We start from the raw sequence: 21894 nt of genomic DNA on the forward strand, positions 1-21894 counted from the left end.
TATATAAATATAAAGCTCAAGTAAGAAAATATTAACTTTGACTTACTTGACCTGAAATTTATATATAATATATGCCAATTGCGTAAAAAAGTATACTAAAGGCAGTGCATAGATATTAAAGTGATTATCAGGAAAGAAATATACGATGTATTGTAATGTAAAAGTTTTTATATTATTATATTATCTTTTATTTATATTTAATCATCATTAATTCTTTAATATAAATAAATGATAATAATATATGGAATATAAAATTTTATAGTAATTATGTATAGTGGTTACACTCTTACTAATACTCAATTAAGCCTCATAATAAGATGATTAGCATTTAGCGGTCCAATTTAGTTCGTGGGGCATGACAGTTTTCAATTCTTGCAATACCTCTTTTTTTTTTCCACATGTATCTTCGTACTTGAAGTAATCATATCTGAGTTAGGAACATCGACAGGTATGTGGAGCTAACTCTCCCAACCAATATTTTTTATGCACAATACTCGAATACAAAACCTTACTTAAGAGAATCAAACATGTATCAAATGAACCAACACACGCCCGTGAATTACGTGAATTAAGATACCTCTTTGATGCGCACAAAAAACAAAGTTATATGAGGATAATATTGGGCATCCAATCCTATATGATTTGAGGGAAAGTCAATCGCTCATGTATCCACCGACAACCGACCAACCTCTCTGCCCACTCACAATTATTAAAAATATCATATAGTCATCAAAATTAAACTAAATATTGTTTATTACCGACTAAAGGATCATTTTATTAACTCAGTATTAATTTCATTTCACTATATATCTAATATATCCTTTTTCAAAATAGATGACTTTTCATATAAGAGTTTTTCATACGGTCGGTTTATTAACCAAAATCATTTTCAATTTTAATTGTTTTCAATTTTATTGACTCTTCAAAAAATAATAAAAATAAATGGTAAACAATATATTAACTATATACAAATATTTACAACAAAAATAATTAGATACTCTTTTGTTAATTTTTTATTAGTTATTTGTAAATAGATATGTCTTTAATCCAAGTTACTCTCTATATTCCATCTTACCATATGTTTATTTGCCTGAGTTTTGGAGCTTATCGAAATCTAATCTACGGACTAGTATAATATAACCTATATAATTAATAAAATTTCATTTTTATTCTTCTATCATTATAATAAAACTTTAATAAATAGAAGGCTAGATATATGGAGTATGGTTATTGTAGAAAAAAATAGCAACGCCAAATATATATTTTTTGAACCGTCAACGGAAATGTTTGAATTAGGAATTTACCATTAACTATAAAGTTAAAATGTCACTTGCAAAAAGTACATCAACATACGAAATTGTAATTTCATCTATTTCTTCAAGTATCATCCTATGTTTCTTACACCAATTAAATAAATCATCTAACAAAATCAGTATTGTTTTTTCTGTTATAAGAAACACTATAGGTATAATAATCTTACTTTCAAATTCCAAGTTATATAATTTATGCTACCTATTAATTTTCCTCACAATTTCCTACTCCTATAAACTATGAAGTCAAATGTTGAGAAAGGTGCAAACACAAAACTAACAAAATGTGATTTGAAATAAAAGTAATTTTTTTGATTCAATGGTTTATTATTATTAAGTAATCATTACCGTCAAAGTTATATATGAAATTATTAAAGTAGATAAAAAAAATTAGTGGGAAGAGTATACTAAGCAATCTAACCCATCTATTGTCCGGTTCAGTCTTATTTTATAATGATAATATTTTCCACTAAATAAAGTAATTTTTTTACTTTTTCACACAAATATTTCAATTCATTTTTTATCCTTAAACCAATCACCCAATCATTTATCAACTTTCAACAACATTCATTCAAGCATGTGTGATTATATATCTACTTTCATTTTTAAAAATATTCATTCAAGCAAATGCTGTTTAATATCATTTTCTATAAATTTGGGGAAAATAAAGTCATTATAATTTTTTCTCTTTTGTTTGAGAGTCAATAATAGTTAATAAATTAATAGTAAATCAATATAAAAAACATGTCAACGAATACATAATAAATCCTTAAAACAACTTTTTCTTAAAAAGTCGGTTTGTAATTAGAGTTGCCAACATCAAACCATGAAAGTGAAAGGCATTTATTTAACCGTGTGAGAAAACTGAGTCTGGCTTTTATGGCAAATCTAACCAAACTCTTCAAACATTTCCAATCATACATACTACTATTTTACTATATAAAATTGAAATAAAATGAGTTTAATTCAAATCAGTAGTAAAGAAACTTAGCACATTTAAAACGATTTATTTTAACTAGTGTTCCTACGTTATTATCGGTCATATAAAATATATTGAAAAACGATTATTCAATACATAGGAAATTTAAAAGCTTGTATATTCGAAGATTAATTATATTATTTTTATTAAAACTAGAATGACCAGCATGTCAATTGTCAAGTGACAATCTTGAAGATACGAATGTAGTTTTCCTTTTAAAAATTTGTTGAATACTTTTTCTTCGAGCAATAAGAAAAACATCAAAACTCTTATTATGAAATAAAGATTTAACCATGCATATATATTCTAACTTCACATTTTTGGTTAAGTCGGAAAAATCTTGTGCTAAGGGTGTTCTAGTATGGCCGCATTGAGACGAGTTAAGATTTGTCAATATCTGGCTCTAAAAGTTAGTCGAGTTATTTTTTTGAACTTGGACTCATCTTAAATATCGACTGATCAGTCTTTCAACTCAACCGATAATAGACCAAATTAAATATAATGTGTACTTATTTTAAATAAAAATTTCTCAATATTATTTACTATTAAGAATATGTAATTTGACATATATTACTTTGTATACATTGGTGTAAAAACACATACAAATATGCTGAGTAAGTGACCACGATATGAGACAGATCGAGTCATATTAGTCCTTTCCCGACCCTAAATATTTACCAGGTCTATTTTTTGAACTCAAATCCAACTTTAAACCTGATCAGATCCAACACCGTTCATATCAGATCATAATCATGCCACTGAATGAATGGATAAGGTCAAGTTCTACTCACCACTGTTTATACTTATAGATCGAGGAGTAATTTATTAATAATATTATTTTGTAGAGAGAAAATAAGGATGCGTGTAATTGTCGGTGAAATAGTTTTATAAAGAAAAAGATTGATAAATTATCTCATCGGTAATTGATATGATTTGATTTGATTGGGTATAAAGAAAAGATTAATTGAAACCGACGTGGAGTTTTACCCAAATGACAACCTTAGTGGCCAACTGAACTCCAAAAGCCATTAACACACTCTCTTACATCTTTACATATTTCAAGAACAACAAACATAGAAGAAACATGAACGGTGAAGGTGGTGGTGGTGGTGTTAGAGGAGAGAGAGAAATGGGTACGAGGAAAAAAGGGAAAGAGAGTGGAGAGAGAAGATACAAAGGAATAAGGATGAGAAAGTGGGGAAAATGGGTTGCTGAAATTAGGGAACCTAACAAACGTTCAAGGATTTGGCTTGGTTCTTATTCCACACCCGTTGCAGCGGCGCGTGCATACGACACCGCCGTCTTCTACCTCCGTGGCCCTTCAGCTCGTCTCAACTTCCCTGACCTTCTAACTCGCGAAAACGGTGCCGTTCTTGCTAACTCTGACATGTCGGCGGCTTTTATTAGAAAGAAAGCGACTGAGGTCGGTGCCAGAGTTGATGCACTCCAAGCCACCCACCACCACCGCCATGTTGCGGTGCCTCCGGAGCTTATATCTGACGCCGGCGACAACCGCTCTAGCAAATTCGCGAACCTGGTTGACCTGAATAAAATACCCGAACCCGAGAATTCGGATTATGAATTAGGAGGAAGAGAATGAAGAGAAGTTTTTCTTTTCTCTGGGGGGAATGGGTTGTTGCTAACATGCGCCATGGAGGGTAATACACTGGCTGAAGCAAAAAAAGTGATGTTGATGAAGCCTTTGGTGTTAATTACTGTATTCTCTATCTCCTTCATAGAATCTCTTTCTAATTTTTAGATTTTATATAAAAGAAATTTTGGCGTTGTAAAAACGTAAATTAACTAGTCATTAGCCTTCTTTTCTTGTTATTTTTCCACAAATCTCAGCTTAATCTAAATAATATCTATTTCAGCTACAAGAAGAGTCAGTTGTTTAATTTCTCAGTTTCTATTCTCTCTTTTTATTCTAATTTAATTTTTTTATCTATCCATAAAAAAGTAATATATATCAATTATAAAGTATCATTTTATGATATATACGGTGATACGAGAATTAGTGGAATATAACATTTGTGTGAGAATGTAGCAGTGAGGGGGACAGAGAATGGCCTACTAGTCCTGGGAGTTGGTTACAAAAGGAGAGTGAGCCATGCTAACCACTAAAGTAATAATAACTACTCAAAACTCAGCAATGGACGTTGGTGTTGGTTTGTCGGTTTTGTCGCCTCAGATTTTCTTTCTAGTTGGAGTCAGAGTCTCACACAACAATTGTATCCAAAAAATGCTGTAAGAGAGAGAGAGTGTGAGAAAAAAATATGAAATGATCATCGAAGTCTTTTAATTTTTAATCTTATTTTTAGGACTAAATTTGGTGAATAGAGATAAGAAAAGAAAGGGGAGAAAGAAAAAAATTGAAGATAATATTTAATTTCTGTTTTATAGCTCAGTTTTTGGTGTCTGGGAAAGAATTTCCATTTAGATCAATTTAATACCAATTAACAAGTATTTTAAAAAACAAAGAACCAAAATAACATACTAATGTTTTGTATAGGTTTTGTGATTTGAGTATGGACTTCGGCATGCTTTGGTCTAGGGCCACTTTTAAAAAGTTTTTCTCCCTTCACACACATTGTATTTCACTACTTTATATACCATTTATTGTGATAAAATAAGTTCCAATACTTTCTCTTGCTTTTTCTTTTAATAAAAAAATAGTGTAAAATTTAATTTGCCTATCTGCATACTGTCAAGACTCAAGAGTGAACTTCACTGTCCATGTAAAATAGCCATGGTATTACATGTAATTGAGAAAATAAAGTAAGTGAAAATGTGATTTGGATATGTTTTTTTATCAATATTGCTGTAGGTTGGAAATAAGGAGTTTAAACTTTAGAACATAATTTTTTATTGAGAATGTAATTCTATAATATATCAAAAAGAGTATATTTAGTTTTCAAATACACAATCAAATTTAATACTCCTTATTTTTAACCTTTAAGGCTGAAGTTAAAAAATTCAAAGCATGAAGTGACTCAAGTGAGTGATGAAGTTTGGGTAGAACAAGATAAACTCAGGCTTACCACATGCTCTCACCAACAATTTTTTGGCCCAAAGCACCCAACAAAGTTAGAAATTATGAGCTACCAAGCTTGAAGCTTGTTTTAGGCACTTCGATTTATTCCACACCCGTTGCAGCGGCGCGTGCATACGACACCGCCGTCTTCTACCTCCGTGGCCCTTCAGCTCGTCTCAACTTCCCTGACCTTCTAACTCGCGAAAACGGTGCCGTTCTTGCTAACTCTGACATGTCGGCGGCTTTTATTAGAAAGAAAGCGACTGAGGTCGGTGCCAGAGTTGATGCACTCCAAGCCACCCACCACCACCGCCATGTTGCGGTGCCTCCGGAGCTTATATCTGACGCCGGCGACAACCGCTCTAGCAAATTCGCGAACCTGGTTGACCTGAATAAAATACCCGAACCCGAGAATTCGGATTATGAATTAGGAGGAAGAGAATGAAGAGAAGTTTTTCTTTTCTCTGGGGGGAATGGGTTGTTGCTAACATGCGCCATGGAGGGTAATACACTGGCTGAAGCAAAAAAAGTGATGTTGATGAAGCCTTTGGTGTTAATTACTGTATTCTCTATCTCCTTCATAGAATCTCTTTCTAATTTTTAGATTTTATATAAAAGAAATTTTGGCGTTGTAAAAACGTAAATTAACTAGTCATTAGCCTTCTTTTCTTGTTATTTTTCCACAAATCTCAGCTTAATCTAAATAATATCTATTTCAGCTACAAGAAGAGTCAGTTGTTTAATTTCTCAGTTTCTATTCTCTCTTTTTATTCTAATTTAATTTTTTTATCTATCCATAAAAAAGTAATATATATCAATTATAAAGTATCATTTTATGATATATACGGTGATACGAGAATTAGTGGAATATAACATTTGTGTGAGAATGTAGCAGTGAGGGGGACAGAGAATGGCCTACTAGTCCTGGGAGTTGGTTACAAAAGGAGAGTGAGCCATGCTAACCACTAAAGTAATAATAACTACTCAAAACTCAGCAATGGACGTTGGTGTTGGTTTGTCGGTTTTGTCGCCTCAGATTTTCTTTCTAGTTGGAGTCAGAGTCTCACACAACAATTGTATCCAAAAAATGCTGTAAGAGAGAGAGAGTGTGAGAAAAAAATATGAAATGATCATCGAAGTCTTTTAATTTTTAATCTTATTTTTAGGACTAAATTTGGTGAATAGAGATAAGAAAAGAAAGGGGAGAAAGAAAAAAATTGAAGATAATATTTAATTTCTGTTTTATAGCTCAGTTTTTGGTGTCTGGGAAAGAATTTCCATTTAGATCAATTTAATACCAATTAACAAGTATTTTAAAAAACAAAGAACCAAAATAACATACTAATGTTTTGTATAGGTTTTGTGATTTGAGTATGGACTTCGGCATGCTTTGGTCTAGGGCCACTTTTAAAAAGTTTTTCTCCCTTCACACACATTGTATTTCACTACTTTATATACCATTTATTGTGATAAAATAAGTTCCAATACTTTCTCTTGCTTTTTCTTTTAATAAAAAAATAGTGTAAAATTTAATTTGCCTATCTGCATACTGTCAAGACTCAAGAGTGAACTTCACTGTCCATGTAAAATAGCCATGGTATTACATGTAATTGAGAAAATAAAGTAAGTGAAAATGTGATTTGGATATGTTTTTTTATCAATATTGCTGTAGGTTGGAAATAAGGAGTTTAAACTTTAGAACATAATTTTTTATTGAGAATGTAATTCTATAATATATCAAAAAGAGTATATTTAGTTTTCAAATACACAATCAAATTTAATACTCCTTATTTTTAACCTTTAAGGCTGAAGTTAAAAAATTCAAAGCATGAAGTGACTCAAGTGAGTGATGAAGTTTGGGTAGAACAAGATAAACTCAGGCTTACCACATGCTCTCACCAACAATTTTTTGGCCCAAAGCACCCAACAAAGTTAGAAATTATGAGCTACCAAGCTTGAAGCTTGTTTTAGGCACTTCGATAGATCATGTTTTTTTAAAGCAATAGTTTCCTATCTTTGTTTCGGACTATGTAAAGAAAGATCATGTTTTTTTAAAGCAATAGTTTCCTATCTTTGTTTCGGACTATGTAAAGAAAGATCATGTTTTTTTAAAGCAATAGTTTCCTATCTTTGTTTCGGACTATGTAAAGAAAGATCATGTTTTTTTAAAGCAATAGTTTCCTATCTTTGTTTCGGACTATGTAAAGAAAGATCATGTTTTTTTAAAGCAATAGTTTCCTATCTTTGTTTCGGACTATGTAAAGAATCAATCTCTTTATTTTGTTCGTTTATATCTTTTTGTCTGTCTATAGATCTAATAGAATTATCTTACTAGATCAAATTATTTGTGGTAATTAGATCACTCTGTACTATCGTATAAGTTGTTTCTAATATGTGAATTTATCTAAAATACATTTTTTGACATTGAAAATAAATATATTTATTTATGTTATTGAAAAGTTGGATTTCATAAAAGACTAATTACCAATTATTAAACATACAATATATGAATAATATGATACATGCATGATGTATCAACACTTAGAAATAGTATCCAAGATATAAGGCATCAAAATACAATACTGTATATAATATGAAAAATATGCTAAATTATGAAAAACGATAAGAAATTTAAATTGAAAGTAATATTTTTGCTTTTATTAATTTAAAAATGTTTGATTTTCCTAATTCAAATTAGAGTTTAATACCTACATGATAGTATAATTTTTTTTGTTTTACATTTTTAAATATTATTTATTAATTACTATTTATATTAGAGATATTAATAATAATCAACCTATGGTAAATTGATAATGTAAATTGTTATTTATAAGTAGCCTTCAACTTCTCCATTTGTCCCCTAGTTGAGAAAGATGAACAAATGAACAAGAAATTTTTTATATAACTAGTGAAGGGGATATAGAAAAAAAAATGTATATACTGACGTAAGAATTTTTATATTGTTATTATATTATTCACCATTTATTTTTAATTATTACTGACTTCTAAAAAAAATAATCTAAATGAAATGAAAACAATGGAAAATGTAATAACCATGTATACATCTTTTAAGTTGTTTGTTTGTACTGTACATGCTACATGAATTCAAAATGGTGTTCCCCCCATCCCCTCACTGACTCCAACAAATAAAATAGTCTAAAACAAAACTAAATAAATTGGTAAAGTCTCGTTCAAGCGGCGGAAAAAAATTGAAAGCCTATCCCCAATTTGTTCTTTTACAACTTTTTCATTATTCAATACAAAACGTGGATTATTTCCATTTCCCTCATCAAACCCTTCCTTAACGCTACATTGATGATTTCTTTGTTTGCAACTATTCCAATTTCGTGATTCGGATCGGATTCACTTTCCAAATCGGACCCTGACATTGCCACCGTCAATGGCGTCGTTTCTTCCTTCCAGATCAGAACCTCTCGTCGATCTATCTGTATACTTTCTACGCTTCACTCATTTATCTCGTTCTTTTCCGATAATTTTCGTTTCTGGTTTTTTTGCTTCCATTAGGTTTTAATCATTGCTTTATCTTGCATAACTGTTTTTCTTGACGTTTTTAAACATTTTTGTTGTCTATCTGCTATTTCAATAAAAAACAACTTCACACTTTTTTCGGTGGTAAATAGTTGCTAAAATTGGCTGAGAATGTAGCTGCATTGTGTACAAGGCAGCTTAATGTTCTCTTATCTTATTATATTTGACAGTTTCATAGGAGATTATAAATATTTAGTTGAAGTCTATGCATTATTTGCATATGAATTATCTTTCAGCAAACCCTGGACTCTGACTTCTGACCATGACTGGCACATTTGTTTGATTTTGTTATTTGATAATGTAGTTTTAAATATGGCAGCATTCTGCCCTTCTTGTTTCAAGTTTCGATGTAGCAAAAAGAGCGATTGATGTAACAGAAGTCCTACTGCCATTTCAATGTAAAACAACCTAATCGATATTTTTAGTAAATTCTTGCTGGTTTTGGTTGGGACTGTAGATATTGCTGCATTGTGTATATATGACAGCTTAATCGAGATGCAACTGGGTTTTCCGGCAACTTATCTTGTTTTGACAACATGGTAGCTTTTCTCTGTCGTGAAACTTGTAGAAATTATTATACCTTTTGGTAGTGTCACAGAAGATTTTAGATAATGAGTTGGAGTATGTCCATTGGAATCATTATTCAGCAACCCCGACATGCTTAGTGTGACGGGCAGATTCGTTTGATTTTTTGTTATTTCATAACGTAGTTTTAAGTATGATAGTGATTTTGTTTCAATGCAGACAAGAGAAGCGGATGACGCAAGTCCTGCTGTTAAAGACGTGTTACTGGTTATTGATTCTTTAAAGAAACATGTTGCTGCTGAACGGGTTGTTTCCGTAAAGGTGTTATAGCTTACCTATGATTGTGATTCATTTTTTATTTTTATTGGACCTTTTGCTTGTTCCTCATAATTCTTGACACATTAAATAATCATGCATTTGATGAATATCAGAAAAGAATGGAAGAAAATAGACAGAAGCTGGTTGGTGTCACAAACCATCTCTACAATACATCTATGGACAGAAGGACCTGCAACATTACTGATTCACACAGTAGTCTGGACCTACTGGAAAAAAGGCAAAAAGAAGCAATGGATATGCACAATGGTGTTCATGAAAGTAATGGTGATACAGAGAGCAATGGCTATCATGAAGATAGCCATGGTTCTACAGCAGTTCTTCTGGGATCTAATGTTGCTGTCAAGAATGCTGTTCGCCCTATCAAGTTACCTGAAGTAAAAAGATTACCTCCTTACACCTCATGGATTTTTCTGGACAGGTTTGCTGAGCAATCTATGTTTTCCTTTCCCACACTTCATAATAGCTGATTTTCTGATTTGAGGAGGTCTGACATCAGCGCATCATGCCTACAATTGAAATAAATTAAAGGCCGAGAACAAGACTTAAGAATCTTCAATCTATAAATGTTTTATTTATTTACTTCATAATTGTTACTATTGTATGCTACTCAAATCCTATTGTCCACAGTGTACTGACATTTTATCATTCCATTACTACTGAGGTAAGTATGCTCGGAGTATTGCTGTCTTTTAAAATTAATAACATTATGATTATGGTGATATATAATGAGTACATTTGGAGGGAGACTTATACATTTATCTTTCATAATCAAATTTCTTTTTTTGTATTTATTTATCATCACTATTATTATGTATATGGTAAGAATATTATATACAATTATTTGTACCTTATGATAACCATTACTGCATGTTGTGTTACACGGAAATTTAAAAGAAATTGATGTGTTATGATATACAATTTGACAACCACGGATTTCTTTCTGAAGCACTCAATTTTTTTTCTCTTTACTTATTTCTTTGGCCTTTCCTCATGGCACTGGTTTCATTTGGTGGTTTTACATTTTCAAATTTATTAATTAAGCCTTAGTGCTTTACAGATTTCATTTACTTTAATACACTGAAATGTGATATACGATGGTATCTGTTGCTTATGTTAATTTTGATGCAGGAATCAAAGAATGACAGAGGATCAGTCGGTGGTGGGTCGGAGACGAATCTATTATGATCAAAATGGCGGAGAAGCACTTATTTGCAGTGATAGTGAGGAGGAAACAATGGAGGATGAAGAGGACAAAAGAGAGTTTTTAGAATCAGAAGATTATATACTTCGGTAGGTATAGATTAGTAAACAATTTTTTGGCTGTTTTTTCTGTTTTTGTTTCTTTTTCTTCTTCTGTTGGATCTTATTTGTTTGCATGTAGAATAAAATTGAGATACATGTCTCAGATTATCGTGTGATGTTCATGATGTTAAAAAACTATTTGTGCACTAAAGAACCTTTTTTTCTTCCTTTCCTATTTTCTCTCCTCCATTGTGGTATGTTACTAAGAAATTATTTATGCGCTAAAATGCTCTTTGCTTTTTCTGGGCCCAGTTCTTTAAATGTAGTCTGCAGTCCTATCCCTATGCTGTTTGTGCCATACTTTGTGTGCATTAGCCTCTAACTGACTAAAGCATTATTGTTCCCTGAGACATTGCTGTTTTAGAAGTATAATATGCGTTTATTCTTTTCTGGTTGTTTTAGTTTTGCATTGGAGCCTTTTGTAGTAGCATGTTCACTATCTTTTAGTTGATTAAATCAGAAGATTTTGACAAGATGGTTTGGGAGTTATTTTGTTTTTATTGTATTTCCTACATACTAAAAGAATTGAAGAATATCTGATCTGTGTAATGTACACTTCAATTCTATATGGGAAAAAGAAACTGGTTATTATTTTGTAGAAGAAATTCTATGAAACTCAGCATTGAGTTTGTACCCTTCTAGTGTGATTTTGTTTTATAAAGGAAACCTTTTTTACGTTAAGTTCATACGCTACTTGATGAATTTCATGTTATGTTGCATTACTTAGCACATATCTTTTTCTTTTGTAACGTGAGACTGTTTTATGAAGTCTAGTTTGATTTTGCAGCATGACTGTCAGAGAAATTGGTTTATCTGACATTGTTCTGGATTTGCTGGCACAGTGTTTTTCTAGAACCACTACTGAAATTAAGGTATGTGTTTTTGTATTTACTGATACTGTTTATTTGTTTTCCACTTCTGCATTTCCCTCAATTATTCTGATGAAAACTGGTCTTAGTGTAAGCTTTCGTCCAGCTGTTTCCCATTTTCTTTGTGCTGCCTTTACACAGATATATGAAACACCGTCAAAATCTTATACAGGCAAGATATGAAACTCTTAGTAATGAAGACAATGCTGGTGGTGGTTCCAAGAATGCAAATACCGAAGAGAATTCTAAATGTGGAAATTCTTTTCTGGAAAAGGATCTTGAAGCAGCTCTTGACTCTTTTGACAACCTTTTTTGCCGACGATGTCTTGTAAGCTTCTTCTTTCCCCCATGAAGGAATTGAATAACTTGCAGTTTCTTTTACTCTTGATATATTATTGGTTGTCCTAATTTACTTTGCAGGTTTTTGATTGCAGGTTACATGGATGTTCACAGGATCTTGTCTCTCCTGTAAGTTCTATTTGTTGGTTATTTCTCATGAACTACTCTGTATATCTCTTGACTCGGCATGCTATCAGGCTGAGAAGCAATCTATGTGGACCCCTACTGATACGGAAAGTGCACCTTGTGGGCCAAACTGTTTTCAATTGGTAGGCATTGGTCTGTTTTAGGAATCTTTCTGGAAAACTTCCATAACAATTTACTAAAGTTGCTCAAACTTGACTCATTTTAGGTACTTAAATCAGAAAGATTTTCTAAAGCCCCCTCTACTTCCCAGGCTGGTTCAGAAGAGAAAAGCTCTGGTGGTTCTTCATCTAGGAAGAAGTCTTCTGCTAGAAGGCAGATGAAATGCAGCCAAAGCGAAAATGCTTCATCTAATGCAAAGAACATTTCTGAGAGTATTGACTCAGAGAATGGTCCTGGGTGGGATGCTGTTTCAGCTTCTCATTTGGCACCACCAACAACTAAATCCGTTGGGAGAGGTGGAATTGGTAAGAGGAACAGTAAGCGAGTGGCAGAACGTGTTCTAGTTTGCATGCAGAAGCGGCAGAAGAAAACTGTGGCCTCTGATTCTGATTTCATTGTGAGTGTTGATCTTTATTCAGATAACATTGTTTTAACTTCAATTCCTACTAATTTAATGAAAGGAATGAGTATTTCATCACAAAAATTTCAATTTTCTTAATGCTGGAAGATCTAGAAGGAATAGATTCATATTAATCTCCAAAAAATGTAGGGTGGAGCTCTTGACCAGTCATCGGATGACATGGTTACTACTGACTCACCAGTCATGAGCAGTGAAGACAACTTGAGGAAGGAAGAGTTAGTGGATGAAAACATTTGTAAACAAGAACCCACAGATAATAAATCTTGGAAAGCTCTTGAAAAAGGGCTTCTGGAGAAAGGAATGGAAATTTTTGGTAGAAACAGGTCAATATATTTGGATTATATATTAGAGATACTTGTTTTTATTCCCCCACTATATATAAATGAATGAAATTTGTAATTATTTCATTCTCTTACTTGAGTATGAAATAAAAGTGTGTATTTGTTTTGATCATGGATCCAAGTGTCTATATGCAGATAAGCTTGTCTTTAGTCATTCTTATGGGGAATCAATGATTGGTTACAATTTGGAAGAATTATGTCCAGCTTGCATAATTAATCTGGTTCAATTCATAATTAACCTGGTTCAAAATGCATACACGGGCTTGGTTATCAGGCTGTACTTTGTTATTCTTATATCTAAAACCAGTCTATGTACGATTCATTGGTTACTTGAAATAAGCACAATTAGCACAGACTTATACCACTTTTGTATTTATCAACTATCTAAGACAGGTTTTAATTGTGAAAACTGAGGTCTTCGTGGGTGTTTAATACTTAATTTTTGGTAAGTTACAGATTACTCATGTGCTTTAGAGGCCGACTTTAGTTTGCTCACATGTAATTTTGAATGTCTCACTTTTCCCACCCTTGCCTTCTCTGATATGCATATTTGGTTTGAATGATCTCTGAGCTATTGGATGAGAACTTTTCTATTATGATTGTCAACCACCTGATAAGTTACATCTTTCCGCTTTCTGCCACAGTTGCTTAATAGCCAGGAATCTCTTGAATGGTGTAAAGACTTGTTGGGAGGTATTCCAACACATTAATTGCGAAGAAGGAAAGATGTCAGGTCCTGGCGGGGATGCTGAAAATTATTTTCTCGAAGGTTATTCCAAGGTTGATTTTAATGCAACTATATTTGGTGGTTGTTTTACTTTGTTGCTTACATGTAGGGCTATCCTGAACAAGTTTTCATGAAATGTATGTAAGGGTAATAATGAAGTGAGGCGAAGGTCAAGATTTTTACGTAGAAGAGGAAAAGTTCGTCGCTTGAAATATACCTGGAAATCTGCTGCTTACCATTCAATCAGGAAAAGGATTACCGACAAGAAGGATCAGCCCTGCCGGCAGTACAATCCTTGTGGTTGCCAAACAGCTTGTGGAAAGCAGTGTCCTTGTCTTCTAAATGGAACATGCTGTGAGAAGTATTGTGGGTAAGCCTTTAACTTACCCAAATAGAATCTAAATGATAAAGAGAGGCATGCTAAGTTGTAGTGTAATGATGAATTGATGATTTTCTTGCTTGCCACAGTTTTTTCAGAAAATTCTGGGAATTATATTTGTTGTATTTAACATGATTACCTACCAGCATGTGTGTATAATGTCCATTGATCTATGAAATGATGTTATTCATATAAAGGTGCCCCAAGAGTTGCAAGAATCGATTTCGTGGCTGTCATTGTGCTAAGAGCCAATGCCGAAGTCGTCAATGTCCATGCTTTGCGGCAGATAGAGAATGTGATCCAGATGTTTGTAGGAATTGTTGGGTCAGGTGAGATTATACCTGTTAATGATTGTTTGGGTGTAGCGTTGCTCTTTCATTTGTTAGTTTCATACTTTGTGCTTTTAAATCCCAATGATTAAGGGCAATCCTATCTGCACCCTTAAACACCTTACTCACACCCTAACATATTTTCAGGTAGCCTGTCCGACATTCTATTTTCATTTTTGGATAAGCTATCCAATGGTTTTTTGCACTTTCAGATAAGCTATCCATTTTTTTTGCACTTTCTGAGAAGCTATCCGATGGGAGTGGATAAAATTGCCCTTAATTGCTAAGTTCTATTTTTTATGTTTATCCTTGATAAACTAATTTTTTATTTAATATTTTTAGAACCTACCTGCCTCATCATTGTAAATTTGCTCGTAATTTTATTTTGTTGAATTGACTGTTTGGCCAACCAATGTTCAACCGAGTGCCTAGTTTAATTTTCTCACTTTCCCTTTTAATAGGAAAGAAATAGTTGTACGTCTGTACTGAGTTTGTTGTCTTCATTTTTTTCTTCTCAACGTAGTTTAGTGCTTTCAATATATTAACTCCTAGTGGTCTATCTCTAGTCTCTTTTGCCATATTACTTTCTGTTATTTGAGGGAAATTACTGTTGCAGTTGTGGTGATGGTACTCTTGGGATTCCTAGCCAAAGAGGTGATAACTATGAGTGTAGAAACATGAAACTTCTTCTCAAACAGCAGCAGAGGGTAATTCTTCTCCCAGTCTTTTTTTATCTTTCCTTTGAAATCTTACAAAGATATTCAGACCTCTTTGTTTTCTTGTCAGAAATCTTATTCTCTTATCAAAATAATACATTCTGACTTGTTTGGCTTCTTTTCAGAAAATTTATCTTTTTATCAAAATAATACATAGAGGCTATTTGCTTCTCAAAACTATTAGCGAGGCTTATAATTTTAATGATTGAGTGAAAAGTTGATGAGATCTTTTGAGTTGTGGGTTTGCTTTGACTTTGGCCTATCCCATATTGTAATCTTCATTGTAAATATTTTTGTCTATTCTTTCATGCTGGTAGTTGTATCTTTAAGATGATCCTTTCTCTTATGTTACAATGATGGCAAATTCTATCCAATTTGCTTATATAGGTTCTTCTTGGAAGGTCTGATGTATCTGGGTGGGGAGCGTTCCTAAAGGTATTTTCCAAATTGATAATGCTATACGCGGTTTTCCCCTTCACTAATGCAAACTGTTCACCCTCCAGAATAGTGTTGCCAAGCATGAGTACCTTGGAGAGTATACTGGAGAGTTAATTTCTCATCGGGAGGCAGATAAGCGAGGAAAGATATATGACCGTGAAAATTCATCTTTTCTATTCAATCTGAATGATCAGGCAAGCTTAAATTAATGTTTTTTGGGTGTCATACGCTTATATCAAATGTAGGATGAACTGAATCCTAAGATTTTTGTATGCAGTTTGTTCTTGACGCTTATCGGAAGGGAGACAAATTGAAGTTTGCGAACCATTCTCCCGATCCAAATTGTTATGCAAAGGTATTCAGTTCTATCAGACACTTTTATCATTGGAATTCTATTTAACTTCACATTTAGTGGATTGGTAAGGTGTCAGTATCGATGTCACTTATAAATATCTACTTAAATGTTAGGTTATCATGGTTGCTGGGGATCATAGGGTAGGCATTTTCGCCAAGGAAAGGATCGGCGCTGGAGAGGAACTGTTTTATGATTACCGATATGAGCCTGATAGAGCACCTGCTTGGGCTCGGAAGCCAGAGGCATCTGGATCAAAAAAAGATGATGGTGCACCATCAAGTGGTCGTGCAAAGAAGCTTGCTTAGTGAGATTTCATTCAAGATTCAAAAAACAATTCTTTTGTTATTCTTTCATACGAGTAAGAGGAAGCAAACTCATTTAAAGCGGGAATACATTTTAGTTTTTTCTTGTTTGCAGCAAAGCCATGCAATTGTTGCTACCTAGATAACTAACTACGTTTAAACAGTTCATTTTGATGTTAGTTAACTTATTCAAAATTTCCATGTTGGGTAAGTTTGATTTCCTTCAAAAAAGGGACAACATAAATATTTTCTCCTATTGATTTTAAAAAATTGGCTAATAAGTCATTTTTTGTTTGTCAGGAAAAAACTTTGTTAAGTGCACTTTAAATTATAAAATCAAGTCATTTATTTTATAAAATAAGGTATTGCCCCGTACATCAAACAAACCTTATCCCCTTCTCTTTTCCTTTGTAGTTATCCTTGGTTGGCTTTTAAGTTTTAACTATATACTCACAATATAAATAGAAAAAAGGCAATGTAAATTATATGTATAAAATTTCACTTTTCTTGCAAGTTTTAATTTAACGAAAGTTGTAGATTTTGCAAGTCAGATTCCGTAGAAAATTATTTTGACTTTCATGAGGATAGCCTGCATATCAGAAGTTTTGTAGCCTAATGGAAATTTTGTGATATATCATTTACCCCCTCTCCACTTAATCTGATGCTAATACTGTTTTTTTTCGTTAAGTAATGACATAAATAGACGATTGATTATTTTTTAAAACTCTTGTCATTAAATTCCAATTTACAGACATACATTTAAGTATAACTTTTTTTAAGGGACATTAATTATAATAACTTTTCTGTAATAATTAATTTGATGAATCCATCCTCTTTTTTTAGGTGAAAGCTTCTTTTATGAAGGTGAAGAATCATCAAAAAGCTGTTTGACTTACATCTACTGCAGCAATCCATCCATTTTTATTAATAAAAAAAATCGTTACCATGGATCCAACTCAGTTATATTCTATCAATCTTCTTATTCATCTTGGCATTTGCCACACAATTTTATAAAAAAAATAATATTGGATTAGGCTTTAATTGAAGATTTTCCAGATAGCAGTGAAGTGTGAACAATAATTGCGAATTATCAATGGCATGAGGTTTCGTGTTACTACCAAAAAGAAGAAATTCTATACTTATTATATATATTATTGCTTGAATCATAGTTTTGGTATGTCGTTACGGCTTTGCTTGTAGATAAGACATATGAATATGAATTATGCTTCTTTTGCACCACAATTTCACACCTCTCATGAACGCTAACATTGTATTAATACTCCAATATCTTTCATAAACAAATTGAATTAATTTCAGATATAGTAAGGAAACTAGTTTCAAAAAATTAATGGGGATCTTTTTAATGATATCGTGACTCATACATGCATTTTGACAGTTCCTTTCAAGCTCCCACTATATGGGTCCAATTACTTGATCATATCGCTTGTGCCAAGGTATTTTATGCCATGCTATTTTCAAATCAGGTACATTTTCTTGAAAGTAGAAATTAGAAAATTAATACTTGGAATTGTAATTGGACATAATTATAAATATAATTACATCGAATTTAATAGAATTATAGTTAATGATCATTGCTTGTTCAAAAAGAATTGGTAATAATGTAGTAACTATGTATAAATCGTACATATAGAACATGATTCATTTAAAAAAAATAGAGAACATAAATCACAAATTAAAAAGATGTAGAAAGAATGATTTTAGTTAAATTATATTATTTTAAAAAGTTATCTCAAAAAACTGATGAAAGTACACCATTTAGTGAGTTACTTAAACACTAGAATTTCTCTTTCTTTTGCTTTGCTAAAGTTTATGAACCTTTCCTTTCTCTCTATCTGGGGTGGTGGCTGGTGCCATGTGGTATCTTATGTTGGATCCCAACACCAAATGCAAAGCACCATTCATCACTTTCATCTTCCTCTTTCTATCTCTCTTTCTCACTTCTTCCATCACAGCATGTTCCAATGGTAATTGCCAAGTTATGGAAGCATGTTCTTCTGCCACTGATTGTGCACCAACCCTTTATTGTTCTAACTGTCCTGCTTTGGAAAGGAAACAATTTCTCTGCACTAGAGGCCAAGCCACCTTCCCTACTTCATTTGTATGATCCTTTTCTTTCTTCTTTTCACATCAAAAAACTATCTTTCATGTCTTTGGTTACTTTCTGTTTTTTGGACATGCAGGTGAATGGATTGCCTTTCAATAAGTATTCATGGATCATGACTCATAATTCATTCAGTATCCTTGATGCACCTCCTTTGCCTGGTGTTCAGAGACTTACCTTTTACAATCAAGAAGATACTGTTACTAACCAGTTAAGGGTATGTGTTTTCAGCATCACAGATTTATGTATTATATCATCTAAGAGGAGAGGTTTATTCACTTTATTGTGAGATTTAGAGAATATTGGCAATTGGGTTGTATATGATTGTGTTCTCCAACCTAGCTCTTACTTGGAATAGTTGAGCAACAAGTTCATCTACTTATAATCTTGTATAAAATCAACTTAATAACTATTGATATATTCTAAGATAGGATATATAGAGTTATGTTGAAGCAATGAGTCTTGGCCTTAAAATAAAGTTCTTCTCTTAGTTGATATGCTCTGTGTATATATATAATATAGTTGTTAATGTTGTGATTCTTATACATGTATTTGTGTAATATTGTTTAGAATGGAGTGAGGGGACTGATGTTGGATATGTACGACTTCGAGAATGATATCTGGCTGTGTCATTCATTTCAAGGACAATGCTTCAACTTCAATGCCTTTGTAATCTAAACCCTCTTTTGTTATTTTTATTTTATTTTAATACAGTCTTTGTTTTTCTTTTCTTTTTGTGTGTGATATCTAATGTGTCAAGTGGAAATGTTGTTAGCAACCTGCAATAAATACTTTGAAAGAAGTGGAAGCATTCTTGGCTGAAAATCCAACAGAAATTGTCACTGTTGTAATTGAAGACTTTGTGCATACTCCAAAGGGGTTAATTAACCTGTTCATAAATGCTGGACTTGATAAATATTGGTTCCCCATGTCTGATATGCCAAAAGAGGGCGAAGATTGGCCTACTGTAACAGAAATGGTTCAATCAAATCGGCGGCTTCTTGTTTTCACTTCTGATGCTTCAAAAGAAGCTGAAGAAGGAATTGCTTATCAGTGGAGGTACATGGTCGAAAACGAGTGTAAGCACACTATTATTGTAACATACTAACATGTATATCTATCTCTATGAAACATATACCAATGACAGCCTCATAGTTCACTTAACTTTCAGTTGGAGATAATGGAATTCGAAGGGGTTCTTGTCCACATAGAAAGGAATCAAAGCCATTAAATTCTAGAAGTGCATCACTTTTCTTGCAGAATTATTTTCCAACATATCCGGTTGAAGCTGATTCGTGCAAAGAGCATTCGGCTCCACTTGTAGATATGGTGAATACATGTTATAGAGCTGCAGGGAATGTGTTCCCCAACTTTATAGCTGTTAATTATTACATGGTATTCCTTACTCTTATGAGTTGTTACCTTGAATTTAATAATATAGTTAGTACCTCACATATCCCCTTTATAACTCTGAATGAAATTTCATGCAGAGGAGTGATGGTGGTGGTGTTTTCGATATTGTGGATAAAATTAATGGCCGCGCACTGTGTGGATGTAATACAGTCACTGCTTGCCAGGTTTGTCTGCATTTCTTGTCGGGATACATATTGCCTGTATCCCATTTCTTTATGAACTTTAATTATTCTTATGATGCAAGAAAATGGCTACTCGGGGTAAATTTCGACTTTGTTGAAAGTAGGAAAATCATGTTAATATGCTTAAATTTGAGTGTTTCTTCCAAATTTCGTTTTAGCTCTTGGAGTCTTTTATGTTGACATCTTTAACAGGAAAAAGGAAGTTAGTTTCCCTCCTCACATTTTGGAACAGAATTCCCAAAAGTATATCTGTCCAAGTCTGTAAAATAACAACATTCTCATCTTCAAGTTACCTTATCAACTCTCATCTTAATCACTTATTACCTTAACATCATGTCTACTAGTTTATGATAATTTATAAGAATGTGTTGTACTGTTGAACACATTCAATTCTGGTCCCAACTAGCTGCATCTCTTAGTGACTATATGATGGTATTGTCATTGAAGAGATTCTACGTCTTGAACCAAAACCTTAGGTTAATGGTTTTATGGGCATTTTCTACTTATAATTCTTGATGTGGATGGTTTTCTAACTAGGAACAACTTTTACCTGTGCATTTTGATATAAAGAAATTCTGGATACAGTCTATTCGTTTGCGAGAGTAAGGATGTGTACATCTATCTTCTCCCGACTCCACTGGATGGGCTAGGCTGCCCTTTTTTATTTTGATATAGAGAAATTATAGGAAATACAATGACATAATTAGTGCAACTTTGCAGGTGGGAGCACCTTTCGGATCTTGCAATAACATCACTGTACCTACCACAAGTCCAGTGACCAACACTGCTGGAAGCTTTACTGGATATGTTCAGTTCTCTAGATCAGCTTCAGCGGTTCATTCTCCAAATTGCGCACTTCTTATGACTATTATTCTATATATTCTAGCTATGGCTTTCAAAAGGAGCCTCTAGTATTACTGCAGCTGTATATCATATATGAGCAAGTTTTCTAACAGGGGCTTCTAGTATCATATAGTATGTACACTGCAATATTGCCTCAATCTATGAAATGTCATGGACCCTTTATAGGTTACACAATTAGATAAACAATTTTTTTGGATTTCTGGGGCTATACTCTCTCGATTCATCTGAGGTCTATCCAAGAATGCATTTGGAGAATTTCAGGTACATTGTATGCATGGCAGTATAACTCAATTTATAGATATTGCAACTTTGGATGCATAAACTTATTTTCTATCCTTTCATTGCATTTAGGTGCATGATGTGGTTGGCAAAATGATTTTGAAAAAAAATAGGTGCATATGCATTAATATTGAGTTATTGACTAAGCTCTAGTTTTGTGCACTATTTGTTTCAATCTAATTGTGTGGATTTGTTAAGATGCTTCAAATTTTACAAAATGCCACCAATGTTCACTGTCAAGTTTTTTCATATTATTGTTTGTGGTTCCATTCAAATGAGGACAATTGAATGTAATAGTTGATTTGATATCTTAGTTGGCATCTCTAAATCATGTTATGTGGTTACCCTCTTACTAATATTTATAATTATAATGCTTCCCATTGTGGTCTGTTTCAGATTTTGGACCAAAGTACACTTCAAAACAAATATACATTTGCAATATAGGATCAGGAAAGGATGGTTGGAAGTTCTTGG

The 21894-nt window shown here is 32.9% G+C and overlaps 5 protein-coding genes across 5 annotated transcripts in view; all 5 read left to right on the forward strand.

Annotated features, from left to right (window-relative positions):
- The window catches only part of LOC109333058 (SUMO-conjugating enzyme SCE1-like), a 7029-nt gene extending 6743 nt beyond the window's left edge, over positions 1 to 286 (forward strand). The window contains exon 7 of the transcript XR_002105971.1: positions 276 to 286. The gene's annotated coding sequence lies outside the window, so the exon portion shown is untranslated. The remainder of the gene's footprint in view (positions 1 to 275) is intronic.
- On the forward strand, positions 3285 to 4187 carry LOC109332396 (ethylene-responsive transcription factor ERF011-like). The gene has a single exon (XM_019567368.1). The coding sequence runs from the start codon at positions 3374 to 3376 to the stop codon at positions 3887 to 3889; it is 516 nt and encodes a 171-aa protein (XP_019422913.1). The 5' UTR covers positions 3285 to 3373; the 3' UTR covers positions 3890 to 4187.
- Positions 5334 to 6066, forward strand: LOC109332580 (ethylene-responsive transcription factor RAP2-10-like). The gene has a single exon (XM_019567557.1). It carries the CDS (start codon positions 5334 to 5336, stop codon positions 5766 to 5768), a length of 435 nt encoding a protein of 144 aa, XP_019423102.1. The 3' UTR covers positions 5769 to 6066.
- LOC109332774 (histone-lysine N-methyltransferase CLF-like) lies at positions 8518 to 16759 on the forward strand. The gene is made up of 18 exons (XM_019567803.1): positions 8518 to 8771; positions 9617 to 9718; positions 9829 to 10154; positions 10865 to 11026; positions 11826 to 11910; positions 12080 to 12235; positions 12328 to 12375; positions 12444 to 12515; positions 12599 to 12949; positions 13103 to 13296; positions 13959 to 14094; positions 14188 to 14411; positions 14618 to 14749; positions 15366 to 15456; positions 15853 to 15900; positions 15969 to 16097; positions 16181 to 16258; positions 16372 to 16759. Exons 1-18 carry the CDS (start codon positions 8724 to 8726, stop codon positions 16561 to 16563), a joined length of 2574 nt encoding a protein of 857 aa, XP_019423348.1. The 5' UTR covers positions 8518 to 8723; the 3' UTR covers positions 16564 to 16759.
- On the forward strand, positions 18354 to 21520 carry LOC109332777 (PI-PLC X domain-containing protein At5g67130-like). Its single transcript, XM_019567807.1, has 7 exons — positions 18354 to 18679; positions 18762 to 18899; positions 19253 to 19351; positions 19458 to 19761; positions 19854 to 20077; positions 20173 to 20259; positions 20998 to 21520. Exons 1-7 carry the CDS (start codon positions 18434 to 18436, stop codon positions 21187 to 21189), a joined length of 1290 nt encoding a protein of 429 aa, XP_019423352.1. The 5' UTR covers positions 18354 to 18433; the 3' UTR covers positions 21190 to 21520.

The sequence above is a fragment of the Lupinus angustifolius genome, chromosome LG18, assembly GCF_001865875.1.
Source record: "Lupinus angustifolius cultivar Tanjil chromosome LG18, LupAngTanjil_v1.0, whole genome shotgun sequence".
NCBI lineage: Eukaryota > Viridiplantae > Streptophyta > Magnoliopsida > Fabales > Fabaceae > Lupinus > Lupinus angustifolius.